The following is a 26,126-nucleotide window of genomic DNA, read 5'->3' as shown; positions in this document are numbered from 1 at the left end:
TGATGTCATGTATGTACATTTTATTTTGACATGATTTTGACATTAGTTCAAAAGCAAGAAATCCACAATTCACCTTGGTTAGTTTTAAAAAATATATTTTTATTTGATTATTGGAGGCATAAAAAATAAATGTCTAGTTTAGTTTACAATAAATTTGCGAATCATGGCTAACATAGCATTAAGGATTAAGACGAAAACTGGCCAACAAGTTGTAAATAGCCTTACACAAAGTAATACTATAAAGGATTTAAAAGAGGTTTTGTCAAATTTATCAAATATACCTATTTCAAGTTTACAAGTGCTCTCTGGTTTTCCTCCTAAGGCATTTGATATATCCAAAGACGACTTAATTCTAGGTAAAGTTTATTCAGTAATTTTTACATAGTTAATTTCTATGTGTATACATATGACGAATTTTATTACAGCTAATAGTGGGTTAGTTTCTGGTGATACCCTTATTTTACAAGAATCACCAAATGCGACTAAAAAGGTATCAGAATCTCCGAAGACTTCGGAAGGAAAGTCAACATCAACAAATAGTACAAATAATAATCCTATAAGTAACAATACTGATGATAATCCATATGAGTGCCCCGGTATCTTAATGAAATATGTTGTGCCTGCCGATAATTCTTGTTTATTTACCAGCGTTAATTTTGTATTGAATGGAAAAGTAGATGAGACTGGTGAGTTCATACGTTTTTGTCAATCAAAATAGAAAACTTAGATTGAATCTCTAATTTTAGGTGAAGCTGCCCCATTTTTAAGACAAGTAGTTGCCGAAACTATTAAAAATGAAAGACATAAATATGACGAAGCAATTTTAGGCAAACCTGTTGATGAATATTGCACATGGATACAAGATGACAAATCTTGGGGTGGTGCAATTGAATTGGCAATATTGAGTAATTATTATGGAATTGAAATTGCTGTAGTCGATACTATAAATGCAATAATAAATCGGTTTGGTGAAGATCAAAGTTATGCTGTTAGGGTATTGTTAATGTTTGATGGTATTCATTATGATCCACTGTATTTGGAACCATTCAATGTAAGTGATATTTGACAGACCTTTATTATTAAATGCAAACTTACATCTTTTCATTTAAATAATTTTTGTTTTTAGGGTGATAAAATGCAAACAATGTTTGAAAGTAGTGATGAAAGAATATTAAGAGAAGCAACGACATTAGCTCAGGAAGCAAAATCAAGTAGACAGTATACAGATGTCAATAAATTTACTTTGAAGTGTTTAGTTTGCAACATAATGCTTAAAGGACAAATTGAGGCACAGACTCATGCACAAAAAACTGGTCATATGAATTTTGGAGAAGTGTAACTAAATATTTGGAAATGATGTGTTCATGAAGTAGGTTATTTTTGTTTAGTAGTAATATATTTAATATTATGAAAACATTATTATTTGGTTCAATATTATTGACAAACAGATTTTTCTTGTCTGTATTTATATCAATTTGTGTAATAATTTCAGGGGACTATTTTTATACCAATTATTAATTAATAAAATTTCTCTGCATTAATACATTTGTCAATAATATAGGTATTTATATTTTTATATTTAATTTATATGTGTATGTAAAATACATAGTATATGGAAGATCTTATTAAGTATATTTTAGTAATAGTAATTGCAGTGTTTTGTCATGATATTTTATTACTTATATTTTACAATGTAAATTTCATAATATTAATATATGTATAATAGCATATAAAACAATATATAAATATAATATGAATAATTTTCATACTTTTTATAGTTGATTTATTTATGAAATATTTTATAATACCACTAAATATAACATTTTTTAACGTTTGAAATGTTTATTAGATATATTATGGAGCAATTTGGGAGCAATCCACAATGATTGAAATAGTTGGCAAACCTATCGTAAGGAATTTTAGCCATTTTAGCATTAAATACTAGGAACTACTGATATTCAATCGAAAAAAAAGAAGTAGAACAGAATAATTTTGAACTAATACCAAATAGGAGCTAATGCTACAAACGCGGTAAAGCCCCCTTGAAAGTAGGAAAAATAGAGTTTACCCATGACATTCTTAAATTTAAAGCCAAATTTTACCTCGGGATAAAACGTAAAGGATGCAGATTATTTTGTTTATCCCCTGTAGTTCATTAGGCTAAATTTATTATTATTGCAGAACGGTTCCAAAATCTCTGCTAAAATTATGAAAAATCTATTCTCACAGATTCCCTGTGTCATTAAACAGGCAATAAAACATTTTTTTCTAAACCAGAGAGAAATGTTGGGCCCACAGGTTGGGCCTATAGTAAAATACTACATTTTTTCCTACTTCAATACATTTTTCAAAACCATCAGTACAATCCTATATCTCTGGTACAATCTCAAAATCCCCTGCGGCAACACGGCATCACTGGGTTTCTCGCAGAGACGGAAACAACCATTGGAAACAACTATTTTTAGGTTATTTTCTGTGGTGATTACAATTTTAAAGGGTGTATTGGGCTGTATTCTATTCAGTGATAACAGAAAAAAACTTTCTACAATAAAAAACATTGGGGGCCGCTTTGTATTCTCCTCTTTGCTGTAATCTGTAATGTCCTTTTTTGTTTCAACCTAACGAAATGGTCGTTTTGTGAGGTTCTTCGAGATTGTTATCGTGTATTATGAAAAGTTTGAAAAAACGACATCATGCGCTTAGTTAAACAAAGAATAACAAAACTGATTAAGTCCTCAAAATTAGGGAGCGGAGTATTAAACCGACCTTTTACTGTCGGCGTTGAAGGAAATATTGGTAGCGGAAAAACTACATTTTTAGAGCATTTCAAAAACCACGAAGATGTTCATATTAGCGCTGAACCTGTCGATCGTTGGAGGAATCTCAATGGCCATAATTTACTAGTAGTTATTTTATTTTAGCAAACCCCATCCTAGCTAAATAACTATTTTATTTTAGGGTTTGCTGTATCAGGATCCCCAGAAATGGAGTTTCACGTTTCAGTCATATGTTCAATTGACTATGTTACAAAATCATTTAAATAAAATTGAGAAACCAGTAAATCTAATGGAGCGTTCGATATTTAGTGCTCGTTATTGTTTTGTGGAAAAACTTAGTCGGGATGGTATACTCTCTCCACCATCTGTAGCTGTTATTGACTCCTGGTTTCATTGGATTACAACCAAAATGAACGTTGATGTTGACCTAATAGTTTATTTAAGAACATCTCCAGAAGTAGTTTATCAGAGGATTTTAAAAAGAAACCGGCCAGAAGAAATTTCTATATCGTTAGATTATATCAAATCATTGCATGAATTGCACGAAGACTGGTTATATCATAAGAGATTACACAAATGTCCAGCTCCTGTTTTAATTGTTGATGCAGACTTGGATAAAACTAAGATTAAAAAAGAGTATCAGAGGTGGGAACCAAATATTTTGAATAAAAAATTTGGTGCTCATATTTAATAATCCAAAATATTCTTATAAAAAAGCATTTACATTTTGAAATAAAATAGCATTTACACAAAGATTTACACTGATCTGTGAAGTATAATATACTACATGTAAATAATATAGATATAGTCTGTCCAACGAGAGGACCCATGATATAGTGACAGTTGTCTCTCATTTAAATTTACAGATAAGTGTATTTTATATAATTTTTTGGATGTTGTCTGTTGAAATCTTCCTCTTTGGACAAACTGTACCTAAGCATAGATCAATGACTTGACTTTCCTAATGATTTAAAACAGAAAAACTAGATTTAAAATATAAATAATCTTATATTTTACATCTATTATTTATATTGTTTAAATTATATATATTCATATTGTTATTTAAAGCTGTCACGTTAGAAATTGACAGGTGTCAGAATTTTTCAAATAAATTAATTCCAGGCAAGGTTTTAAACTGAATAGGTTGTATCACTCTTTCCCTTGTAGAATGTTTAGGAGGGGGGTTAATCATCGCGACCCTACAGATCTATTGTGTGTTCCCCTTTCTTGAGTTATAACTCATCATACAGTCTCAGGGCTTTGAGAAAAGCCAGTATCTGAGACGGCTCCACAGAGGCCAGTTCTCCGTCTTTGGTATCAGCCTCTTCCCCTCAATTCAATCCTCGCCATTGTGGTTGTGACGTCACCCGGCTACCTGCACAAGTGTCTAGGTACACCCATGGTACAAAGAATACAAGGTATGATATTGCGCAGGTTGGTTGCTACGTCACAGGTGATAACAGGCGCTATTGGTCAGCACGCCTCGCGCACCAGTTCAAATCGTCAAGATATTGTTATAAACTTGTTTTTTTGTTTATATACCGTCATTGAATTATCGCTAAGCAAGTTACTGTGGAGCAGGGCATAAGGAGTCGGGATCACAGGTCGGGATAGGAAGCGAGACCGGAGTTCGAATCTCGGCTGGGACATAACTTTTATATTTATTTTTTTAAATACTGTTGTATTCTATACTTTATTTTTGTAGTGTAAAAAAAGAACTATTTATTTTGTGATTTTTTTAATCTCGGTATTAATATAAATTGATTGTTGGTACAATACCTCATTTAATATAAAATAATATTCTACTTTTTGAAATGTATCGGGCCCTAATTGTACCTAAAAAGTAAAATATATTTTTAGTGATATACCATATTGTAAACTATTTAGTATTTCAGTCACTTAAAAAGTTAATTTGCATTGAATAATTGCCTACCATTAAAGGAAAATTTGAGCTATATAATCCTTGATGCGCATCTTCTTCCTAAATTTTGGGTTTCGTTCAACCGATTATTATATTATATATAATGTATATATTATTCTCATAACCTGAAACATCTATATAAAAGAAGCACAGGTCACTAATTATAATAAACTTCACCCTTGGAATTACTTCCACTAATTATAATAAACTTCACCCTTGGAATTACTTCTATCACAATTACAATACATTCATCTGCATTGGCATTTTCTACTGTTCGATGGGAAAACAATAAACTTTCCAACATTTTTTAAATGATGTAACAATTCCTCTTGTGGTTACTTTTCCATAGATATCCTCATCTCTGTCCTCATGTGAATTCAGAGGCAATGAACATGAAAATTATTTACCATAAACATCGCAAACTAAAAACCTAATAAACAATTTTATACCGAATATAGAAATAAACTAATTATCGTCCAAATCCATGTTAATAGATAATTATTATTTTTAAATATATTTTTGGAACTGCTGGTTTTAGTAATTATTAAATTAAACGAACTAAAAAGTCTTAAAAATAAACAATTTTTAACCATAACCCCAAAAAATACAGATCTCCTGTCAACTTTCTTTATTTTTTATTTATTCATTGTTTTCCTAGTGACGTCACAGGTGGTATGCGCAAACTGATCGAAATTGGAGCCGCTATCGATCATACCTTGTATTCTTTGTACCATGGGTACACCCCAACTTTACAGCGGTTGGTAATAGCAATCAAACACGCCTACGGCGTTGGTTAATCTCTGGAGTATTTTTTTTTGTTTAGATTGCACGCGAAATACCCGACCCACAACCGAGAATACGCTTTCGCAAAGCTTTCCGGCATGTATTGTTGGGGTGTACCTAGACACTTGTGCGACCTACTATTATATCCTTTTATACCGATTCGTATATCAAGCCAAAATCCATTGCTCTCTCTTCTATGCCTTTTAGGCCTGGTTGTATATACTCGGTTCAGAGTGAGTTCAGGTTTAAACCATGTTCAAAATTTTAATACGTTGCTCAATGACTATTTATCGTTGAACTGGGTTCAAAAATTAGATATTTTACTATTGAAATTGATCAAGCCCTTTTGGAGGATTAAACTGGGCCTTTTAAGTTTATATTAGAAGAAAAATATACCTCTCTAAATAGAATTTCCGGGTTCAGTGTTTTTCAAGCTGACGCAAAGCACGCGGCTTTTTAATTGAAAATCATAACAATTCGCGATCGTTAATTTCACAAGTTCTTATTTTGACCTGCAACGACCACCAACCAAACCTGACCTGCAAAAACCAAAGACCGTGTTTATATTTAAATAAACACACATTTTTAAACAACTGTTAATTTTTAATCTTTGAGACCACTATGGAAATAGAAGTGGAACAGAATAATTTAGAATTAATGCTGCAAACTGGGCAAAGTCCCCTTGGAAGTAGTAAAAATAGAATTTACTTATACCTATGGCATTCATAAATTCAGAGCGAAATTTTACTTTGGGGTATGTAATAAACAGGCAAGGTCGCTAAACTGAATAAGTTGCCTCACGTCTTCGCCCCCTTATCAGTTCCCGCTATTGTGGTTGTGACGTCACCCAGTGGTTGTGATGTCGCAACTAGTGATGGGTTGTTATTTAACTATCTGTTATTTTATAACAATTATTTAGAAAATAACATAACGCAACCGTTACTACTTCTAAAAATAACAGATATAAAATAACGACACGTAGAGATCGGCCGCTCGTGAAACGAAAAACGAAGTCGGCGCTCTCCACCGCCCCGAAATTCTATGCTGCTCGAAGCAATTCTAAAAAACAACTAGTATGGATGGAAAACATGTTATTTCGTCAACCATCGATACAGGCGACGAGACAACGGACAACGGAGTGAGGAATGCGCTACGGCGAACGTAGCTGCTTCGGTCGATCCCGTCGACGGTCGTATTGGGCTTACAACAGCTTAAAATAATAGGATATAAAGAAGCAGGTTTTTTTGAAACAGTTGCGGGCATAACGCCTGGCAGTCGAGATAACAGGAGTGGGAAGAGGAAGGCTGCTGCATCGGTCGATTGTCGATGGAGGCTCGCAACGGGTTGGAGAAGCAGTCATTTTAGATACGTTGTTTTTCAACCTGTTACGAGCATAACAGGGTGGCGGTCGAGATAATCGGGTGGAAAGGAACGCTGCTCCATCGGTCGATTGTCGATGGAAGTTCGAAACAGGTTGGAGAATAACGCTCTGCAGTTGTTTTAGATACATTGCTTTTTCAACCTGTTACGAGCATAACGGGCGGAGGTCGAGATATTATGGCGCTGTATGTTTCAGTACGTTATTAAGTTTCAATATTTAGGTATTTATTTATTCTGAAAATTTTCAGAATAATATTTTAAAATTTTTAAAAATGTTTACAGGGTGTTTTTAAAAATCTGATCATTGATTAATCACGATCCTGCTTAAAGCCCTTGACGTAAAAAAGCTGATTTTTTAGAAAACGGATTGACTTTAGGGTGTAGAGGTTCGATAAGAAGGATTTTTCTTGAAACTCGAATTCTAAGGGGTTGAAACCACCCTCAAATATTAGAATTTTTTTATTTAAAAACCGGTGAGTTTTTTGGGAAAAACTCTTAAACACGTATATTTTATTTCGTTGTTTACATATTATAAGATTTTTTAAAAAATATATATACAGGGTGTTTCATAAAATGTGACCATTGAGTAATCACGATTCTGCTTAAACTGCTTGACGTTTAAAGCTGATTTTTTGGCAAACGGATTGACTGTGGGGTTGAGGTCTGATAAGGAGGTTTCTCGAATCTTAAATTCCAAGAGGGTGAAAACGCCCCTCAAATATTACAATATTTGTTATTTAAAACGGTTAGTCTTTCAGGAAAACGCTTGGACACGCATAATTTATTTTGTTTTTTTACATATTTTGAAAATTTTTAAAAAATAATACAGGGTGTTCCAAAAAGTTGAGTAATTGATTAACCACGATTCTGTTTAAACTGCTCGACGTTTAAAGCTTATTTTTGGCAAATCTGAGAAAATTTTATCCAGTTTGTATGTTAATAGAAATTCTTGCTTTGCTTTATCATTACCATTACAAATTATTAATTCGACGCGAACGAAGTCGCGGGTACACGCTAGTTAAAGTGTAAAATTAATTCGAACTCTAGTGTGTAGTTGGTTTACATATGAAGAATATACTACACATTTTCTTATATTGCTATTTTTTGACCGCAAATGGTAAAATTATAACTAAGAGCTTCTCGCCCGTCGAGTGAGATGCACCCTGTACACTGCTACGTAATTCAGGATCTACGCCGATCGAGGGGCAAGGCGTAGGTAGATCGGAATGTATACGTATAGACGAGTGGCGGAATTTTGGCTTTTTTATATCGCAATTTGTAAACAGCGCTTATTTGTAAACAACGACCGTCTTTAGAGAGGTATTTTAGATAACAATCGATATTTAGAAATGTTTTTACACCCTGGAAATACTACCACCGAGCATGTCATTTTTGCAACTTGCAACTGCGTTAATACGCCTGGCGGTGACCGCCTCATACTCTTTCCGAATTTAGCAATAAAATAAAGAAACCTGTTATTTTTAAGCTGTTTTTTATAAATAACTATAACAGTTTCAACTGTTATCTAAAAATAACAGTTTTGCCCATCACTAGTCGCAACACAACGCGACGCCCAGTTCGGGTTATTTTTACCTAATTTTTTTCACCCGAAACAGCGTTACATCCCACAAACATCGTACCTGAGAAGTTTATAGTTTCAATAACTACTCTAGCAAAAACCAAAATACTTAGATATTATCATTATTATCGCATAGCAACGATTCAGTGGCGGCTCGTGACCCGTGTCACTGGGTAGGCGACAAAATAGTTGCGTCTATTTGCCCCCCCTTAAATTTACATAATATCCTAACCCAGTTTGTAAATATATGTTATCTCCAGGTTAAAAACATAGCTCAAGAATATTTAGGACAAAACTAAAGCAAAAATAACAGCATTCAACGTAATGACATAATGATTGACATAATGTACAAGTATATGATTTTTTTTATCTATTACTATGGAGTACATCATAGAATTTTATTTTATTTTTATTTATTTACGCAAACTTAAAAATTGGTAGTATTGAGAGAAAGAATAATTATGTTTTATATATTAAATTGATGAGTCGGTCTCTTAATAAAGAAAAGTTATTTATTATTATATCAGTAAAATCATCAGATTGTTGAAGAGCCGTGAAAAGATCTTTTTAGATTGAAAGTAAGGCAAGTGACGATAAACGTTTATTTTTCATGGAATTTCTACTATAAATTTTAAGGCATTTCAAACATGAAAAATGTCTCTCAACCCAAATACTAGTAAATGGTGTAGTAACAAACAAAACAAACAATTTGCAAGCCTCTGGAAATATATTTCTAGGATTATTCTTCTTAAATTATTTTATAATCGAAATTATCATATCTATTATTAATACCTGCAATTTATTCATTAATTTACGTTGGTCAATAACATTTTTTGTTTGTTAAATCACTATTAAATGCGTTGGAAATGTATCAATATAACAAGTTTGTTAAATCAGATGTTAAATGCGTTGGAAATTTTTTATAGGATTCTTTAAATATCGGATCCGCAAGAGATAATTATCTCTATTTAAATAAAAATAATTAAGACACACGAGTACCTATCTGCAAACCATATTTCTAAATGTATAACAATGTTATCTAATATTTCATAAAATAAAATTCGCAAAGATATTTGACTTAGCCGCTTTTATTAACATATCGAATTGAAATAGCACACTGAGACTTTTCTGTAATATCTGTTGTATCGTCTTCTTGCACCGAATAAAATAACGCGCTTATTTATTTCGGATACTTTTATTTCTGTGGCGTGTTCTGAAATACAACCGGTTATATAATTTTTAATAATCTCGGACAAGCCCGAAAAATGTTTCCAATTTGCTTTAAATGTTATTTGAAAACGTTTAAAGCAAATTTTAAAACTTTAATTTTTTAGTATTTTAATTAAATATTATACCGGGTGTTTCAAAAAAAACATGTGCCATATCTGGTCGGGAGATTCTTCATTTAAAATTAAGAATTATTTTTCATATCAACATAGGTCCGTTTCTGCTTTGTTTCGCAGCTACCTGGTTGTAAAGTCATAATATTTTTTCGATTTATTATAATTTTCTTCCAAGTACTTACGTTTTGAATAAAATTTTGAGGCTAAAAGTTACTATAAATGCGACATATTTTAAAGCTGAAAAAGTGTCGACATATTCACCATGCAGGGACGTGCTTATGGGTTATCACTGAAATATCTTTCTAAAAAAAATATGTACGCCACTGACTTTTTTTTCTCTTGTTAGCGCAACAGTGTAAGCAGTTTACTGCCGATTAAAAGTTGTTTCCTGATATTTTGACGATTTCGGCCTCCTTGATGAGATAAACGCGATTTTATTAATTTGCCTTGTTCTAAGTCTAGCTCCGCGCGCACTGAAGGGGTATCGGCGAGAGCGAGCGGCGCGAGCGGCACGACCGGTCGGAAAGTCGATTGTAGCCGCGCACTGGAGTCGCACGATCGACGGTCGAGAGTACGTCACCAGCATAAATTTGAGCATAGACGAGGAGAAGTTTATTCAAATTTAATCAAATTCATTCGGCATTTCAATTATTTTGTATATTTGTTATAATTCAATTCATTTTAATATTATTTAGATCTTAACCAAACACACATTAATATATTTAGATCTTAACAAACCACACAAATTTGGTATCATTCAAAAGGGTTTAATTTGTTCTTTAAAAACAAAGCTAGATATGAAAAATAGTCAAATAAAACTTCTATTTTTAGTTTTTTAATCTAAATAAGTGTCATTACAAACATTTATATATAGCTTTTATTTTAAGTTTTTAAAATCTTTGTTTTAAGTCAGTAGTAAATAAAACGAAACTTGTGTTTACATTTTGTTTAATGATTGACGTTTCGACCAATTTTAATTCGGTCTTTTTCAGAATCTATAATATACGTATAAATGATGTTCTACGTTTGTGGTAAGAAAAATTATATATTAAACACATTGTTAGTGATAAAATAGTATTGTATATTATAGATTCTGAAGAAGACCGAATTAAAATTGGTCGAAACGTCAATCATTAAACAAAACGTAAACAAAAGTTTAGTTTTATTCACTACTAACTTAAAACCAATATTTTAAAACCTTAAAATATAATAAAAAAGTCAAAGAAAATTAAAAAAAGAAAAATATATAGTTTTTATTTTATAGTACCGTATGATCGAAAAGAAACGCCATCAGCGATGGCCATGAAATGAAGGTCGGTGTAATTTTATATGTAAATTTATATTGGAAATGTCATCAATCGTCATTTCCCATCCAACTGGACGCCGTTTTTTATCATACGGTAGATATATGTACAAATATTTTATTTAAACATAAATATTATTTTCTCTATTTGTACCTTGTACGACCTTGAGCGATCAACATATATAATATGATAAGTTTTTTGACGATATTTAAATTAGATTTCCATAATAATGTGAGACAATCAAAACGAGATGAGAAATAAATGGGTTTAATCGGAAGGTTTTCTAATTCAGTTATTGAATAAGTGTATTAAACAATATGGGTTACGTGCTTATAAGAATTTTTTATGAAAAAACCGCATATTAAGTATGATATGGTCTCGTACACTTTCGATTAATAATTCATCGGAAATGTTTAATGTAAAACCGCTACACTAAAAACAGTCGCTCGGCGTAGACTATTCGTCCCCCTCCTATGCATTCTCTGATTTCGCCTGATGGCGCCGATAGTTCGAATGGCGCCGATAGATCGAAGCGCACCGATCTAATGCGGTGCGCGGGCTTACATTTATTTCAACGTAAACTGAAAATTACGTGCCGCTCGCTTGCGCCGAGACCCATTCAGTGCGCGCCCTCCTTAATAGCAACCTTTAAAAAATATTATCATTAACTTGTGAAAGTTTTAAATATAAGTACTCATTGATTCCTCAATCCTCCAATAATTTATTAATTTTATTTTTATTCTAATTTTATTAATTGTTATTAATGAAATTGCGGTTATCTTATCAATAAGGCCGAATTCGACAAAATATCAAGAGATAACTTTTAATTGGCATTAAACGGCCTAGACAATTTTGATATCAAAAGAAAAAAAGTCAGTGGCGCACATGTTTTTTTTTGAAAAATATTCCAGTGATAACCCATATGCAAATATGCATGTCCCTGAAGAATTTATCGATACTTTTGTAGCATTAAAATATGTAGCACTTATAGTAAATTTCACCCTCAAAATTTCATTCGAATCACTTGGAAGAAAATTATAATAAATAGAAAAATATTAAGACTTTAACACCCTGTAGCTACGAAACAAAGCAGAATCGGGCCTATGTTGATATGAAAAATAAATCTTATTTTTACGTGAGGAAACTCCCTCACATATTTAGATATTCTCTTTGTAGTTGGGCCCATCGTTGTCCATGGTTGGTTCTGCGGGCCCAAGTTATTCCTGCTAATTTCCTCTTATCATAGTCCCATCTCAGGTTTGTTCTTCTTCTAGGTCTCTTAATTCCTCGTGGGTACCATGCTGTAATTTTTGTGGTCCATCTGTTGTGAGTCCTTCTTGCCAGGTGTCCCGCCCATTGCCACTTGAGAGATTTGAGGAATCTCCCCACTAGAGATGGAACATGTTTTTAGAAACACCCTGTATAATTCAAGGAGAATGTTTTCAAAAATTTAGAGGGAAAACAAAATACAAAAATAAAAATCAATATGCTTTATTACATCACGAATGATATGCTTGTAACACGTTATGGGTACTTAATGTTGAGCAATAAATATAAATGAATTTAATATTACCTAAAATTAAAATTCTTAACCTAATTACAAGTTTTAGGTATCGAAGGCTAAATATTCTGCTTGCTTATTTTATAAATACAATATAAAATCAGTTAATCACAGATGCATTACTATGTTTTTAACAAAAAAGAAACCACAGGAGCTTTGGCAAATTGTATTTTAGTTTATATTCTATTCAAAAACTGACAACAAATATGGACTTATTCTTTTTATTGTTAAGAAACATAGAAATTTTAAAAAATATATAATAATACCACAAGGAATACTATTTTAAAATAACAAGGGCAAACGTACATACATAGCAAAGGCAGTATAATTCTTAATATAAACATTCAAAAAACACTTAAATCACAAATTTTCAAATAAATAATATCAAGCGTGTATATACAAAATTGGTACTTAAAATTAGTAACAAACAAAATGTTACCTGCTACTCACTCTTTGTCAAAAACGAAGACCTGGGTGTATTAGAAACCATCACTTGTGGCTCGTGCAATTTCAAGAATACCATAGTTCTTTAGAAAAAAAAGATTAGGTTAGTTCCAGCCAAAGGTTTAGAATACATATTTTGTAGAAAACGAATTTTTTAAACGATTTCAATATCCAAAAGGTCACATACTATTATATGATCAAATAAAATAGTACACTCAAATATCGTAAGTGAATTAATGTTAGTTAAAAAGTGCACACATTGTTAATAAGTATTCTAAAAATGAAACAAACTAATTTCTGAAATTTCTGAATTAAATGGAGAAAAGAATGGCGGTATATTAGAAACTGCTATTATGAAAGCCAATATGAGATTTAGCCAAAGTATAATTCATAAAAATCAATGACTAAAGAATACAAGGACAAATAGCAACCGAGACCAAACTGTGACCATTCCTCCAAACAGTGCCGTGGCACAAATTTTTCTTAACATAGCCGCTTGAAGCGATATTTATATGGTAAATGTTTTCACTACGCCTCTGGTGTGTCCTGTAGTATCATACTAATTAATTACGAAAAAACCGTATTAAAACGTTAACAAAAGGTACAAATCTAGTATTGACGTATAACACATATCAAGTACATATAATATCAGAAAAATAATTATCGAATTCAATAAAAAAACGTTAAAAAGGTGTAGTGTACTGTTTATTTCCCTATAAAACGTAACTCCTGGATCTTTCTTATCATTGCGCCTTTTACACTTGAAAGCTGAACAAATTACCATTGTAATAAAGTTTATACAAAGTTCACTACATACAACCAACTATTAAATATCGCTGAAATTGTCACTGATGACCAGCTGATGATTCATTCGTTATGTCCAAAAATATGGCGTCTAAAGGTCACAAATTTTGCTGCAGTCGTATAGAACGGCCGTATATGGCCGTTACATGTCCTTTATTCTTTAGTGATTGATAAAAATACTGGCCATTTATAGTTTAAAGCAAAAAACACATTATCAGCATTACACAATTGAAAAATAAGTATTGTCATAGTGGCCTTTGAAATAACAAGCGATGGTACTTTTGTCAAATCCACCATGAAACCTCATTAGAAATTCACAACAAGACTTTAAAAATAATATAGAAAAAAACAATTTTTACGAGTTTTCTAAAACAATTTTGATGGAAAGTTTTTATTGATGCTCAATATTAAATAAAAGGAGAAATAGAGGTCGACTTGCCCAAAATTATCACTACTCGAAATTTCAAAGGCAACTCTGATGCTGTTTAGTTTCAATCATACTTATAAATATTATACAGGGTGTTCCAGGCTGAGCGTACATTACAGGTTTCTAGAGAACCATAATATCTAGATCGGAGATTTTTTGCACATCATTGTTTCACAATCAAGAAAAATATACGCTTTAAAACTAAATCTTAAATAACTTAAAAACGATTTATTTTAGGTATAGAAATATGAATAGTCAAAAAGTAACGAATTGAAAAGCCTTTTCACTTGTGAAATAAAAAAAGTGGGTTTCTTTTGAAAAAAATGATTTATGATAATTTTTTAATCGCTCAATTCCATGACAGCTACCGCCATTATTATATGACATTTGAACAAGTTAATTTTTGAAACAGATAGACAAATGTCTTCTCTTTATGTCACAGTGGCTGTGGCAATCACTAAATTTGACGTTTAGGCTATACACATATTTTCGACAGGCGGTTTTTTTGTCCAAAAATTTTAAATATTTTTTTCTCAAAAACGGCTAATGTTAGGTATAGAGTGTTTAATATCAAAATTCATAAAATTTTACAGATAATTTAAGTATGTAATAAAAAATGTAGGCACCCATTTAAAATAATAAATTTGCTGTCAACATCCTGTATTTCCGAACGTGCCGCCATATTGAAAATATTTGTAATAGATAGATCTCGTTGTAAAACAACGATGTGCAAAAAATCTCCGATCTAGATATTGTGGTTCTCTAGAAACTTCTAATGCGCGCTCAGCCTGGGACACCCTGTATATCTGGTTGATTTTCCTTTTATGTAATACATATTACTATAGTTTGTTGATAAACTAGAATTGGAAATGCAAATTAAGGAAAGAATTGCTATCTTTTTAAAGTCAAAATAATGTGTAGTAGAAAATAGAGACAATTTGTTATGATATGGTAAATGCAATAACAAAATATAAATACAATATTGAAAAAATGATGAGATCCATTAATTAGTTAATAAAAATTAATCTCAAGTAACATGGACCTGGACTCAGTCTATAGCTTATACAACTGTCATTCAACGTTACGTCATATATTGTACTACAGATATAATTCACGTGAAAACGGGATGAAACAGATTATGGACATCATACCAGGGGGGGGGTATACATTTCGTAAATTATTCCAAAATTTTGTAGTAACACTCATTTCACTTTCGTGGTTATGGTCTTTTTAATGGATATTGATCAGTGTCAAAATTAAAAGTAGTGTCCTGTCAAGCAAAATTAAAATATTTCTTACTAAACTGTCTATTAGTAAAGCCGGCATGTGTGCCTAAAATTATAATTTAAAACACAACCAAAATTAATAAAGGCCAAACACGTCTACTCGAAATTCAAAAAAAAAGCCGAACGCGCTCATTACTAAATTTCGGAACGTACTTGACATTTTCTATATCTAAAAAATATGAACTGATCTCAGACATATTCTAAAACGAATATTAGATATATATGAGATAAATAATGATGACGAAACGTTGAATGAATCTTAAAAGACCCGTCATATTATTTCTTATTTTGCCCGCTTCAACATGTTTTGTTCAGATTGAAAAATGTACCATTACTTTTTAATAATAAATAATACCGTTATAATAAAGCTCATTTTTAAATCTATGGTGCTGTGGAAAGTTCTCTAGAAAATGTAGCAAATTTGCTGTGTTCCTGAATGAAATTGGTCATGAAAAGGTTCAAAAATTAATGGCAAATAACGTTACAATATAGGTCTTGTAGATACCGTTTGATAGAATGAAAACAACGCCACAGTATGCATAGATGTACATTTTCCTTAGAGCCGTTATACAGGGTAAATAAATAAGAGCGAAAAAAAATCTTATAAAATCCTTTGTTTTTGTTTTTTTCCTATGTTCATTTTTTATTTTATTTTTGGCTTTTCCCTAAATTATTTTCATAAAAAGTTCCCAATCACCCATCACAATACCCATTTCAATCTCGTGTGTGTACTAGGTAAACATATTTAATAGGAAGTATTAAATTTTAGTGTGTATTTCTAGTGGGATAACTAATAATGTATTTTCTCCTTGATAAATGCTCTTTTGAAAGAAAAATTGTATACAGAAAAACTTCTGAATTGTGCTGTTATAAATGCTCTACAAAAGTTTTTATGATTGGTCGGGTGATAATAAAAGTAATAAAATATTGCAAGTTGAGTAGCTGAGCCTAAAATAGCAATTTTTTTGTAAGGTGATTTTAAGAAAGCCGATACTATTCTGATTTTGGTTCACCCTATATAACCAAATAAGCTCCAATTAAAATGTTATTTCTACGTCTTGTGACGTAGTTTTCGTGCCATCACCGGTAGAGGTACCTATTTCAAAAATAAAAAATTTAACATACTAATTCATAGTATATGGGGTGTTCTAAAATGTCAAATTGTATGTTAGGGCCAATATTTATTTTTTGACCAATTAATATTTTTGTATTTTTAAAACATTTATTATAAAAAATATAAAACTCTAACAAATAAACGCTAAAAGGCCTTTTTTAATAAACAAAAAAGTACATCAGTCTTAATATGTATGTGTAAAGTCTGAATAACCATCGTTGAATGTTACGTCACATATCATCGCACTTTCACGTGAAAACCATGAAATAGATCACATATTGATATAGATTATATCATTGCACATTTGTTTCTAGACATTTCACTTTTGAGAGGATGCGATACTACAGGTGTGACGATAACGGGACCAGTTGACAATTTTGATTTTATTTTTGTTGTTATAGGTGCATTTCCCCAAAATTTAGTGTTGTTAATCGATAATTGGAGTGTTTTCTATTAAAAAAAATATGGTGTCGTGTGCTGTACTTAGCGGTAGTAATATTAGAAGAAACTCACTGGAATACCATTTCACAGGTAGCATAAAGAATAATGTACAGGGTGGCTCGAATTCGACGCTTATCATTGGGATTTCGGAAAGCGTAAGAGATACAGGATCGGTTAAATGGAGGCAAAGTTGCGCAATTTGATGCTCAATAAAATGCCGTATTGCATTTTTATTTTTTTTTATTTTCGCATAAAATATTCTGGTGATGGAATTTTCTGTACGAAACGTCGGCAAATATCAAAGTGACTATATACAGTGTTTTAAGAGTGATGAAAAGATTTAATTAAATTGAAAAAAAAATCAGGTCCGTATTTAAAAAAATTAAGTTGATGATGGTCGCCTGAAGCCGAAACGTCAGAGTCAATAATTAATCACACAGAGTTATAGGGCAGAAAAAGTGGCCATGAAAATGTGTTTTTTCATTTTAAGTTATCTTAACAAATAAAGCCAGGAAACAATAGAAAACAAAATTGAAAATTCCGTTTTTTTCGAATATATTCGGAATTTTTCAAAATGCAATACGGCATTTTATTGCATCAAATAGCGCAACTTTGCCTCCATTTAACCGATCCTCTATCTCTTACGGTTTCTGAAATCCCAAAGATGAGCGTCGAATTCCAGCCACCCTGTACAGGCCAGTAATGAGCTAGTACAAAATCATGGATAAATAAATAAAAAAATAGGTTACGAAACACATACGTACATATTGTTTAATGCATTAACATTACATTAGATTAGCTCAAGTTAAATTTTAATTCATATGTTTGCTTTTATTATTTGAATTTTACTTAGCCCAGTCCTGATAAATTGTTACAGTTTGCCCCGCCCCAAGTTTTTTAATTCATAGAAATACGTATTGCAGCGCCTCCCCTCTCTTATTCCTCAATGTTTGACGTTTGACAAAATTCAAATCGGTATGTTACTCAAATGTTACCCGCTTAAAACTGGCATGTAGGCCTAAAATTATAAATTGAAACATAACTAAACTGAATAAAACCCAAACATACCTACTTAAATTAATAAAATATACAGGGTGAGTCTTAAATAAGTGCAAATATTTTCAGGGCTGGTAGATCTCGATAAACGAAACATATTTTCTCTTTGCCATTTTTCAAATAGGTCGAAAATAACTCGAGTTATTTAAGTTTGAAAATTAAAAAAAAATGATTTTTTTTTAAATTTTGAGAGCCACCGGATTTTTTCTGTATTTGCATCCCTTTTAGTGCCGTAACCATAGAGTAAATCTGTAACTATGGTAATAGGTATCAGAGATTAAGAGATTATATTGTGGGAAAATTTGCGGTGAACAGGCAGTTCTAAAGTTTTCGAAAAATATACAGGGAAATTTAAAAGAAAAGGCTCGATTTTCAATATCTTTTTTTTGCGAAAAAAAACCTCATAGATGTGTTCCTGGGGTCGAAATATACCACCCCTGAAAATATTTGCACTTATTTAAGACTCACCCTGTATATTCATAATTTTTCGGAACGCCCCTGAAATTTCCTAAACAATATGAACTGATCTTGGACACACCCTAAAACGGATATTAAAAAAATAATGACGTAACGTTGAACGATCGTTGTCCAGACTATACGAGTAGCTGCGTGGCGAAATATATTAGTTAAGAAACGATACACAGTTAGTTAAAAACATATAATTCTCAACTAACCGGGCGTACAATTCCCTTCTCACTTTGGCTGTGAACTTATTAACTATGCACAGGGACGAGACGGTGGCGAATAGTATGTTGTAGAGAAGAATTAGTTTAAAATTTCCCAGCCACTCTATACTGCCGAAGTCTCCCAAAAGATCGAAATTTGTTATACCTGAAAAATAAATGTCTCTTAGTAAAACTTTTTGCCATTTAAAGAAAACAGTTATAAAGTAAAACTTCTATTTTATGCTAAAAGATACTCTTTCCAGAATCAACGGAAACGATTTTCTTAGTCTGGACTCTGTTCTTTAAAGTTAGGTCTAAAGCTTGATTTTCATGCATCTGTTATCCGACGATACGATATTAACTTTATTGGTGGAATTTAAAGACATGGATTGGTTAGAAAATTACGCAGTTTTTAAATCTATTGCATTTTCATGCCTCCGTTCATCGGATATACGATTTGCTGGTGATTGGTGTCATTTTATATGTTCATTTCCATAACGATTTCGCTGTTTTACTTACGTTTTCGAGAGAGAATTTTGAGAAAGCTTGTTGTTTAATATATCTTTTGCTATGCTCTCCTGAACAGATTGCGGACCGTCCGGCTACCGGTAGACGTTGCGTTCACTACTGCGCATTAGAGATGAGCGATATTTTTGTACCGGCGACTTTTACCGGTGACTTATATGGTCACTGGTAATACCAGGGACCTACTTCTCTGGTGAGCAGCGACCAGCGACCTCGGTCGCTGTTAAAAACTCGCTTCGGTGAACAGAAAACTATCGACGGTGACTATGATATGGTCGCCGGTCCCTGGTCGCTGCATCGAATCTTGGCGCAAACGGAGCCCAACGGTGAAATGTGCGACAGGCGATATATTGCAAAATGCAGACGAGCCTATTATATGATTTATTTATTTATTATTGATTTATTTTTTAGAACTCTCTAATTCTTGGATCTATTATCACAACCTACTATTGGAATCATATAAAATGTAATACATTAGTATAAATTTAATTATCAATTGCAAAATTGTTTAACTAACAAATTTAATTGTATAACTATGTAGTAGTCAGAAAACATATTTTTTTCGTAAAATTTTGTATATTTGTGATTGTAAATGAATAAAGATTATTATTATTGTATACGGAACTCGTTCAGATATTGACGCTGAATAAAAAAAACATTCTCTGTTTATACCTGGCATTTAATAGAATGTATGTATCTTTCCCTAATTAATTGACAGTGCCTATTGTGTGAGAAACGAGAATATTTGAGCGGCTCTCGTAACGGAATATACATTTTTTATACATAAATAGTCATATTAAATATTAAATAAACTTCCCAAAGGAACATAGTATATTTTTTTTTACTAGACAAAAAGAAATGGTATCTAAAACGTTATATCTTTGTTTTTTTGGTGAATATAATTTAAATATTATTTTTAGACATGATATTTCGTAATTTATATATTTAAATAATTACAATTGATAAAAGGTCGAATTCGTTCACATTTTTTTCTGTCGCACTTTTATGACAATTACTTCCATTTGTTTCCTTTTTTTCTTTTTCACAATAATAAACATCGTAACTATTTAATAGACGTACAGCGGCGTATCGATCGAGCTAATTTAACCAGCGACTGAAACAGCGCCTTCGGCGTGAGTCACTGGTCGCTGAGAGAAGTAAGAATTATCCAGTGATCGCTGGTCGCCGCCACACATACGATACGCCCGGTCACCGTCTCGGCTTCTAGCGCAAGCTGCAAACGGAATCGGATGAAGATAAGCGGTATTTTGTATCGGTGAGTCCTGACGACGCCGACGGTCCCGGTGACTGAAGTCGCTGTTAAGAGTAACCAGTGATCGTCTGGTCGCTTTCACCGGTATACCGGTGACTTAAAAGTCGCTGTTAAGCTCAACTCTACTGCGCATCATATCTATTCAACATCTTGTCACTACTGCGCATCAACGCTCACCAACATTTCAGGAACTAAGGAAGCTAAGATCAAATATATATCTGTATATTTTTTTTTTTTTTTTTTTTTACTAAAATTTAAATGTTGTATCTTTATTCATAAACAAGAAACCCGCGACACGAAAAGTAAGATCCCTGCATATGTTATGCGCAGTAGTAAACCGAAGTAGTCTACCGGCAGCCAGACGGCCCGCACTTTGGTCAGGAGCGCAAACACAGGAGAGCATACCAAAAGATATATTAAAGAATCAGCTTTCTTAAAATTCTCGTTTCCCGGCTTTAAGTTCTAATTTTCTTGTTTTGTGGGTTAGATGCGACGCCAGGTATTCAAACGTCGAATTTATCATTACGATCTTTCTCCGTTGACGGGCTTGGAGTAAAACAATTACGGATGAAAAAGGGCACGAAAACAAAACCAAACGTATCAAGGGAAACGGACGCATGAAAATCAAGCTTTAGTCTGGAAAGAGTAAAACAGTTTTAATTAACGAATTAAATGATGGAACCATGATACGTCAATTACTGATAGATTTAACGCATACTGATCAGTCGCGAGCTTTAAGACAGGTTAGTTTAGTTTCAGGCTGATCGACGTTGAGCGCTGGATCGTTGTTTTATGACAAAACATTTTTAGCCACGACGCGCGACTCTTCTGTATCTGCTGCTGTGCACATTCAATTGTAAATAAAACGGTAACTTTCTTTAGTGGTACTATAAAGATAAAAAACGTTTTTGACTGAAACTGTTTTACTTTTTCTGAGTGCATCTAGCTTTAGTGGCTGTTTATCTAGCCAACAGAAATCACTAATTGTTTCAAAGACTTTCTTATTCATATAAAAGATGGTATTAATTTATATTTTTTTGAGGGGATATTGCTAAAAGTGAGTAGTAATATATTTCATATTAAAATATATTCCATAGAATTATATTTAGGTTTCCGACCTTACCATGTATACTACAATATTCAGGCAACAAAGAATCTGAGCAATTTTGCTTTGAAACAACCGTTGTAGTTAAAGTTTAGGAATAGATTATAAAGGTTATGAGTTATGAGTATGTCCAAAATGTTTTTGTCACGCATCTAATCAAGATTTGGACATGAGGAAGCTGTCCGCGTATGACTGTTAACAGTTTTAATCAAAATGTCATCAAAATGTAATTGCATTTCTGAAGGAAAATTGGTTCTAATAAACAGGAAACTGTTGTTACGCTTGAAAAAATAATGCTGACTATTTTTGGGAAAGATGTCAGAAAGAAAGCCATTACAGAATACTGACATCATAACTTTTTTAAACTGCTAGACCACCCTTCATATTCGCTAGATTTCGCTTCCATCGATTCTCTGAAATCTTTATTCTCTGAAGATACTCTCAGAAAATAAAGATTTTCGTCAACTGAGGAGGTTATCATATTCGTTCACAATTATGTTGCTGAAAATGACACGCCAGCACCTTTCTGCTGCCCAAGTCGAAACCAACTTAAATCAGAGGTAAAGAACCTTACAGACTCCATCTGTAACCTGGATAGAACCTCCGGTCTAAGACGCTAGAAGAAATTTCTCAAGACTTAAGTAAGCAAGAGTAGTAAAGACATCTGTGGATACAGTAGTACCTCAGTAGATTGAGCTAAGAAGCAACGGCGAGTGCAGATTCTTGTGAAACGGGAAACACCGGAACAACTCATCACTGAGTGCTCCGAGACTACAATCATCCGTACCATAAACCTAAAGGTATGACCGATACTGGAGATGAAGGCAACCTCTGTAAAATCGTCTCATATAGTGGCTTTTGTCAAAGCCTGAGACTGTATGAAAGTTATAAGCTTAAGAAAGGGGGACCCGCAATGAATTTATAAGATCCGCGGTCGTTAACTTCCCCAATACCCTTCCCAATCTACATCTACATCTAAGGTGACCATCATGGTGAGATCGGAAATTTTCATCGGACTACCGGCGGCGTGAAGAGAACAGAATAATTGTAAAATTATAATAAAGCTGTAATCTGTTCATGACAATCAACCAATCAACTGTTACAAAATAAGTATGATTTAAACTACTTACCTAGAATTTTTGACAACAGTGGCAACGCTGAACTAATGATCAAAACCAAAGCACAGTTGGCTATCACTAAAGTAAATGAAGTGCTTTTAACGGTGGGTCTCATTTTCTTCACCCACGGTGCGGTGTAGAAACCTATCGATGATGTGGCGATGAAATAGACGATCATGGTGATTTCTAAAGCGGCACCAAACGGTCCTAATTTAGATAATGAACTTACTCCTAACGTGAATTGCTAAAAATAATAATCTCAAATTAATTCAACTCCATAGAAATTTATCATAATAATTAAACATTTCCACTCAAATTCTACATAACTTCCCTTTTAACATTTTTGCTGTAAATTGGTGCAATGACAGTTCTCACTTGACATATATGAAAAATTAATAATAGTATATTATTGAACGAGCAATTTATGCTAGCCATTATTCACGCAATAATGGCTATAAATTGCGAGTTGAATTCTATACTTTGTCCACGGCCATTATAATAATTACGAGGAGTGTTTGAATTTGTATTTTTAATGTTAATCTTACTATTAATTATTGTATTCATGTTTTAGGGGAAAATGTCACTACCTACTTAAAATTTGGCAATTTCAAACGTCAAAATTAACTAAAAGATAATAAAAACGTCAATATCATAAGTTGCTATGCATCGAGAGTCACAGTCATCTCAAACTATTCAATTTTCAAATATATGGGAAGTTTATTATTAGATGTGTTTTACGACATACCTGTATATTAGTACTTTTTTCTACCACCTTTAGTAAAATAAATTTGTTAAAAAATGATAGATCGTACCACCAGCAGCTGACGTTTTGTTGTTTTGTGTAACTAAAGTTGGTAATTTGTGTTTTATTTATTGTTATATATGTATTTGAATTTTATTGATGCTGCTTCAAGTTTTTTGCATATAAAACATACTTCTACCAACTTTAGTGGAGTACAGTTGTTGGAGAACGATAAATTGGAGTACCAGCATCTGACTTTTTGTTGTTTTGTGTAACTAAAGTTGGTAATTTGTGTTTTATTTAAAGTTATACATGTATTTGAATTTCATTGATATTATTTCAAGTTCTTTGCATGAAAATATCGTACCAACGTTCTTTAGTCAATCAGGAGATTGATTTTTGTTCTGTTACAATGGCAACTAAATATACTAATAACACGGATTCGGAAAACGAATTTATGCCTTTAGCAATCCTCCAGTCTAGAAAGTTTTTATAGGCAGACATGTAATGAGCCTTAGACTTTTGTGGTTTGGTAAGCAATCCAAGACTTGCTAATTTGGCCGCCTCTGCTGTCTCTGGTGGGGTACAGGCATAGACAAACAAATAAAAAGAGACTGGCAAATTAAATGGCAAAGAGAGGGACAACGTTCCCGTAGCGCAACTCAGAACGCAAAATTTCGTTCTATTTATGTTGATCTGCTTGATGTTATCTTTTAAGATATCTGGCTTTTTGATATATCTTTTACTATGCTCCCTGGAACAGCATACGGCCCGTCTGGTTGCCCATACCCGTTGCGTTTACTACTGCGCATCGGAAGAATATCCTATATTTTTTATTAATTTTAGTTCTATAAATTCTGCTATTGAATATAAATCGAACATGTCTCCATAGCGCACTCTCCACCCGGATTTGAACTCTGAATCTTCGGTTCGTGGTCGGAAACTCTACGCACTGCGCTGTGGAGACATCTTCGATTTATATTATATACTAGAATTTAAAGGACTAATAAAAATATAGGATCTTCTTTCAATGCGCAGTAGGGAACGCAACATTTACCGGCAGCCAGACGGGCCGCATGCTGTTCTAGAGAGCATAGTAAAAGATGTATCAAGGAGCCAGACGTCTTAAAATACTTGTTTTTCCGACGTTGCTAGCTCTCGTACTATAAAGTCTTCTTTGCTTGGATATTCACTTGGTTATTGCAATTAGGCAGTTTTTTCGAAAATTAGATTTTTAATGCCCTTAAAAAAAATTGGCCGATCGTTTTCTGCAACAGTCAGTTCTTCTGCATTTAAAATTGGTAGGTGGGTGGAATAAACACTGCTATTTTTTGTTATTATATTATAAAAAGTTTATTTATTTTTATGTATAAATAAATATGTTAATAAAACAGTACAATTTTTGCTTTTTTTATAATTTCCCTTATAATAGTAGTATTCTTTCGTTCTGAAAGAAACTGCAAATTTTCACTTTGATTTATTCCCTACACCACGTTCCCTTTACGTGGTATAGGGAATAAATCAGTTTAAGTGAAAATTTTCAGTTTCAGAATGAAAGAATACTACTAATAATGGCTAATTTAAATTTTCCGCCAGCCAGAATGTGCGATAATGTCTTACGATACGTTTTATACCTATCTCTTTCTTTTTCATATAAAGCACACATAATAAAGAAAGATAGCAATAAAGACGTACGTCTTGCTATGGTCCTGCTAATTGGTTTCAAAATTGTTATTCTGAGTTGCGCTACGGGAACGCGGTCCCACTCTTTACCATGAGATTTGTCAGTCTCTTTTTATTTGTTTGTCTGGGTACAGGGCTCATTATGCACTCTCATAATTCATTTTTTGATTTTAAACGCGTTCTTGATATGCCACTTAATAATCACTACCTAGTTAACATTTGACAATTTTAAACGTCAAAATTAATAAAAAGAAAAGATAAGAAAAACGTCAAATCATCCACGCCGCGCATCGGGATGTTGTGAGTGTCACGTTGGCATAGCAACAAATGTAAAGTAAATGCAAAGTGTGATTTATCATAATTCACTGTTATCAGCTGTTATATTTCACTCTATTACAAATATGGACACCATATTCCTTCAGCTAGGAAGTAGAATATTGATTTATTATTAAGTGGTCGTGGACAAAGTTTGTTATTTGGTACGCTAATTGATTCTGCATAAAGTTGTTTATAATAATTCATAAAAAAATAAATTTTTTAAACTTTCTGGAACTACTGTATATAATAGTGGCTAACTATTTCCAAAAATTTATTAAATTTTCTTGTACATACCTTTGAACTACTTGGCAAAGCCTTGATTCCTATTAACAATGACAGAGTGTTTTGCACAACTAACAAAACAGCAATTATTGTTAAACCTATTAAAAGTAACATGGCTATGGGATATACAACATTTCTTCTGAGCGATGAGGTCTTTCTTTGCTTATCTACAATATATTAATAATAAATAAGAAT

At 32.6% G+C, this 26,126-nt stretch overlaps 3 protein-coding genes across 3 annotated transcripts in view; 2 read left to right on the top strand and 1 right to left on the bottom strand.

Annotated features, from left to right (window-relative positions):
* Positions 1 to 40: 40 nt before the first annotated feature.
* LOC115880870 (ubiquitin thioesterase OTU1) lies at positions 41 to 1,766 on the top strand. The gene is made up of 4 exons (XM_030898192.1): positions 41 to 356; positions 426 to 686; positions 747 to 1,051; positions 1,127 to 1,766. Exons 1-4 carry the CDS (start codon positions 164 to 166, stop codon positions 1,337 to 1,339), a joined length of 972 nt encoding a protein of 323 aa, XP_030754052.1. The 5' UTR covers positions 41 to 163; the 3' UTR covers positions 1,340 to 1,766.
* A 683-nt stretch (positions 1,767 to 2,449) lies between these two features.
* Positions 2,450 to 3,895, top strand: LOC115880872 (deoxynucleoside kinase-like). Its single transcript, XM_030898195.1, has 2 exons — positions 2,450 to 2,903; positions 2,959 to 3,895. The coding sequence occupies exons 1-2, from the start codon at positions 2,694 to 2,696 to the stop codon at positions 3,466 to 3,468; spliced, it is 720 nt and encodes a 239-aa protein (XP_030754055.1). The 5' UTR covers positions 2,450 to 2,693; the 3' UTR covers positions 3,469 to 3,895.
* Positions 3,896 to 12,562: 8,667 nt separating this feature from the next.
* The window catches only part of LOC115880830 (protein Lilipod), a 33,600-nt gene continuing 20,036 nt past the window's right edge, over positions 12,563 to 26,126 (bottom strand). Inside the window, exons 7-10 of the mRNA XM_030898129.1 lie at positions 25,944 to 26,098; positions 22,919 to 23,150; positions 18,895 to 19,051; positions 12,563 to 13,175 (exon numbers count right to left, since the gene is read on the bottom strand). Of these exons, the coding sequence (XP_030753989.1) occupies positions 13,091 to 13,175; positions 18,895 to 19,051; positions 22,919 to 23,150; positions 25,944 to 26,098 (629 nt within the window). The 3' untranslated portion in view covers positions 12,563 to 13,090. The remainder of the gene's footprint in view (positions 13,176 to 18,894; positions 19,052 to 22,918; positions 23,151 to 25,943; positions 26,099 to 26,126) is intronic.

The sequence above is a fragment of the Sitophilus oryzae genome, unplaced genomic scaffold (assembly GCF_002938485.1).
Source record: "Sitophilus oryzae breed Bouriz unplaced genomic scaffold, Soryzae_2.0 scaffold_165_pilon_pilon, whole genome shotgun sequence".
Classification (NCBI taxonomy): domain Eukaryota; kingdom Metazoa; phylum Arthropoda; class Insecta; order Coleoptera; family Curculionidae; genus Sitophilus; species Sitophilus oryzae.
The sequence above is the reverse complement of the archived record's forward strand: the minus strand, read 5'-3'. Positions and strand labels throughout refer to the sequence as shown.

Bases quoted from the DNA above. Each gene is read 5' to 3' on its own strand.
- LOC115880870 (XM_030898192.1), top strand. From the start codon at position 164: ATGGCTAACATAGCATTAAGGATTAAGACGAAAACTGGCCAACAAGTT. The intron at 687-746 runs GTGAGTTCATAC...CTCTAATTTTAG, and splicing joins TGGAAAAGTAGATGAGACTG to GTGAAGCTGCCCCATTTTTA. The intron at 1,052-1,126 runs GTAAGTGATATT...TTTTGTTTTTAG, and splicing joins TGTATTTGGAACCATTCAAT to GGTGATAAAATGCAAACAAT.
- LOC115880872 (XM_030898195.1), top strand. From the start codon at position 2,694: ATGCGCTTAGTTAAACAAAGAATAACAAAACTGATTAAGTCCTCAAAA. The intron at 2,904-2,958 runs GTAGTTATTTTA...ATTTTATTTTAG, and splicing joins TCAATGGCCATAATTTACTA to GGTTTGCTGTATCAGGATCC.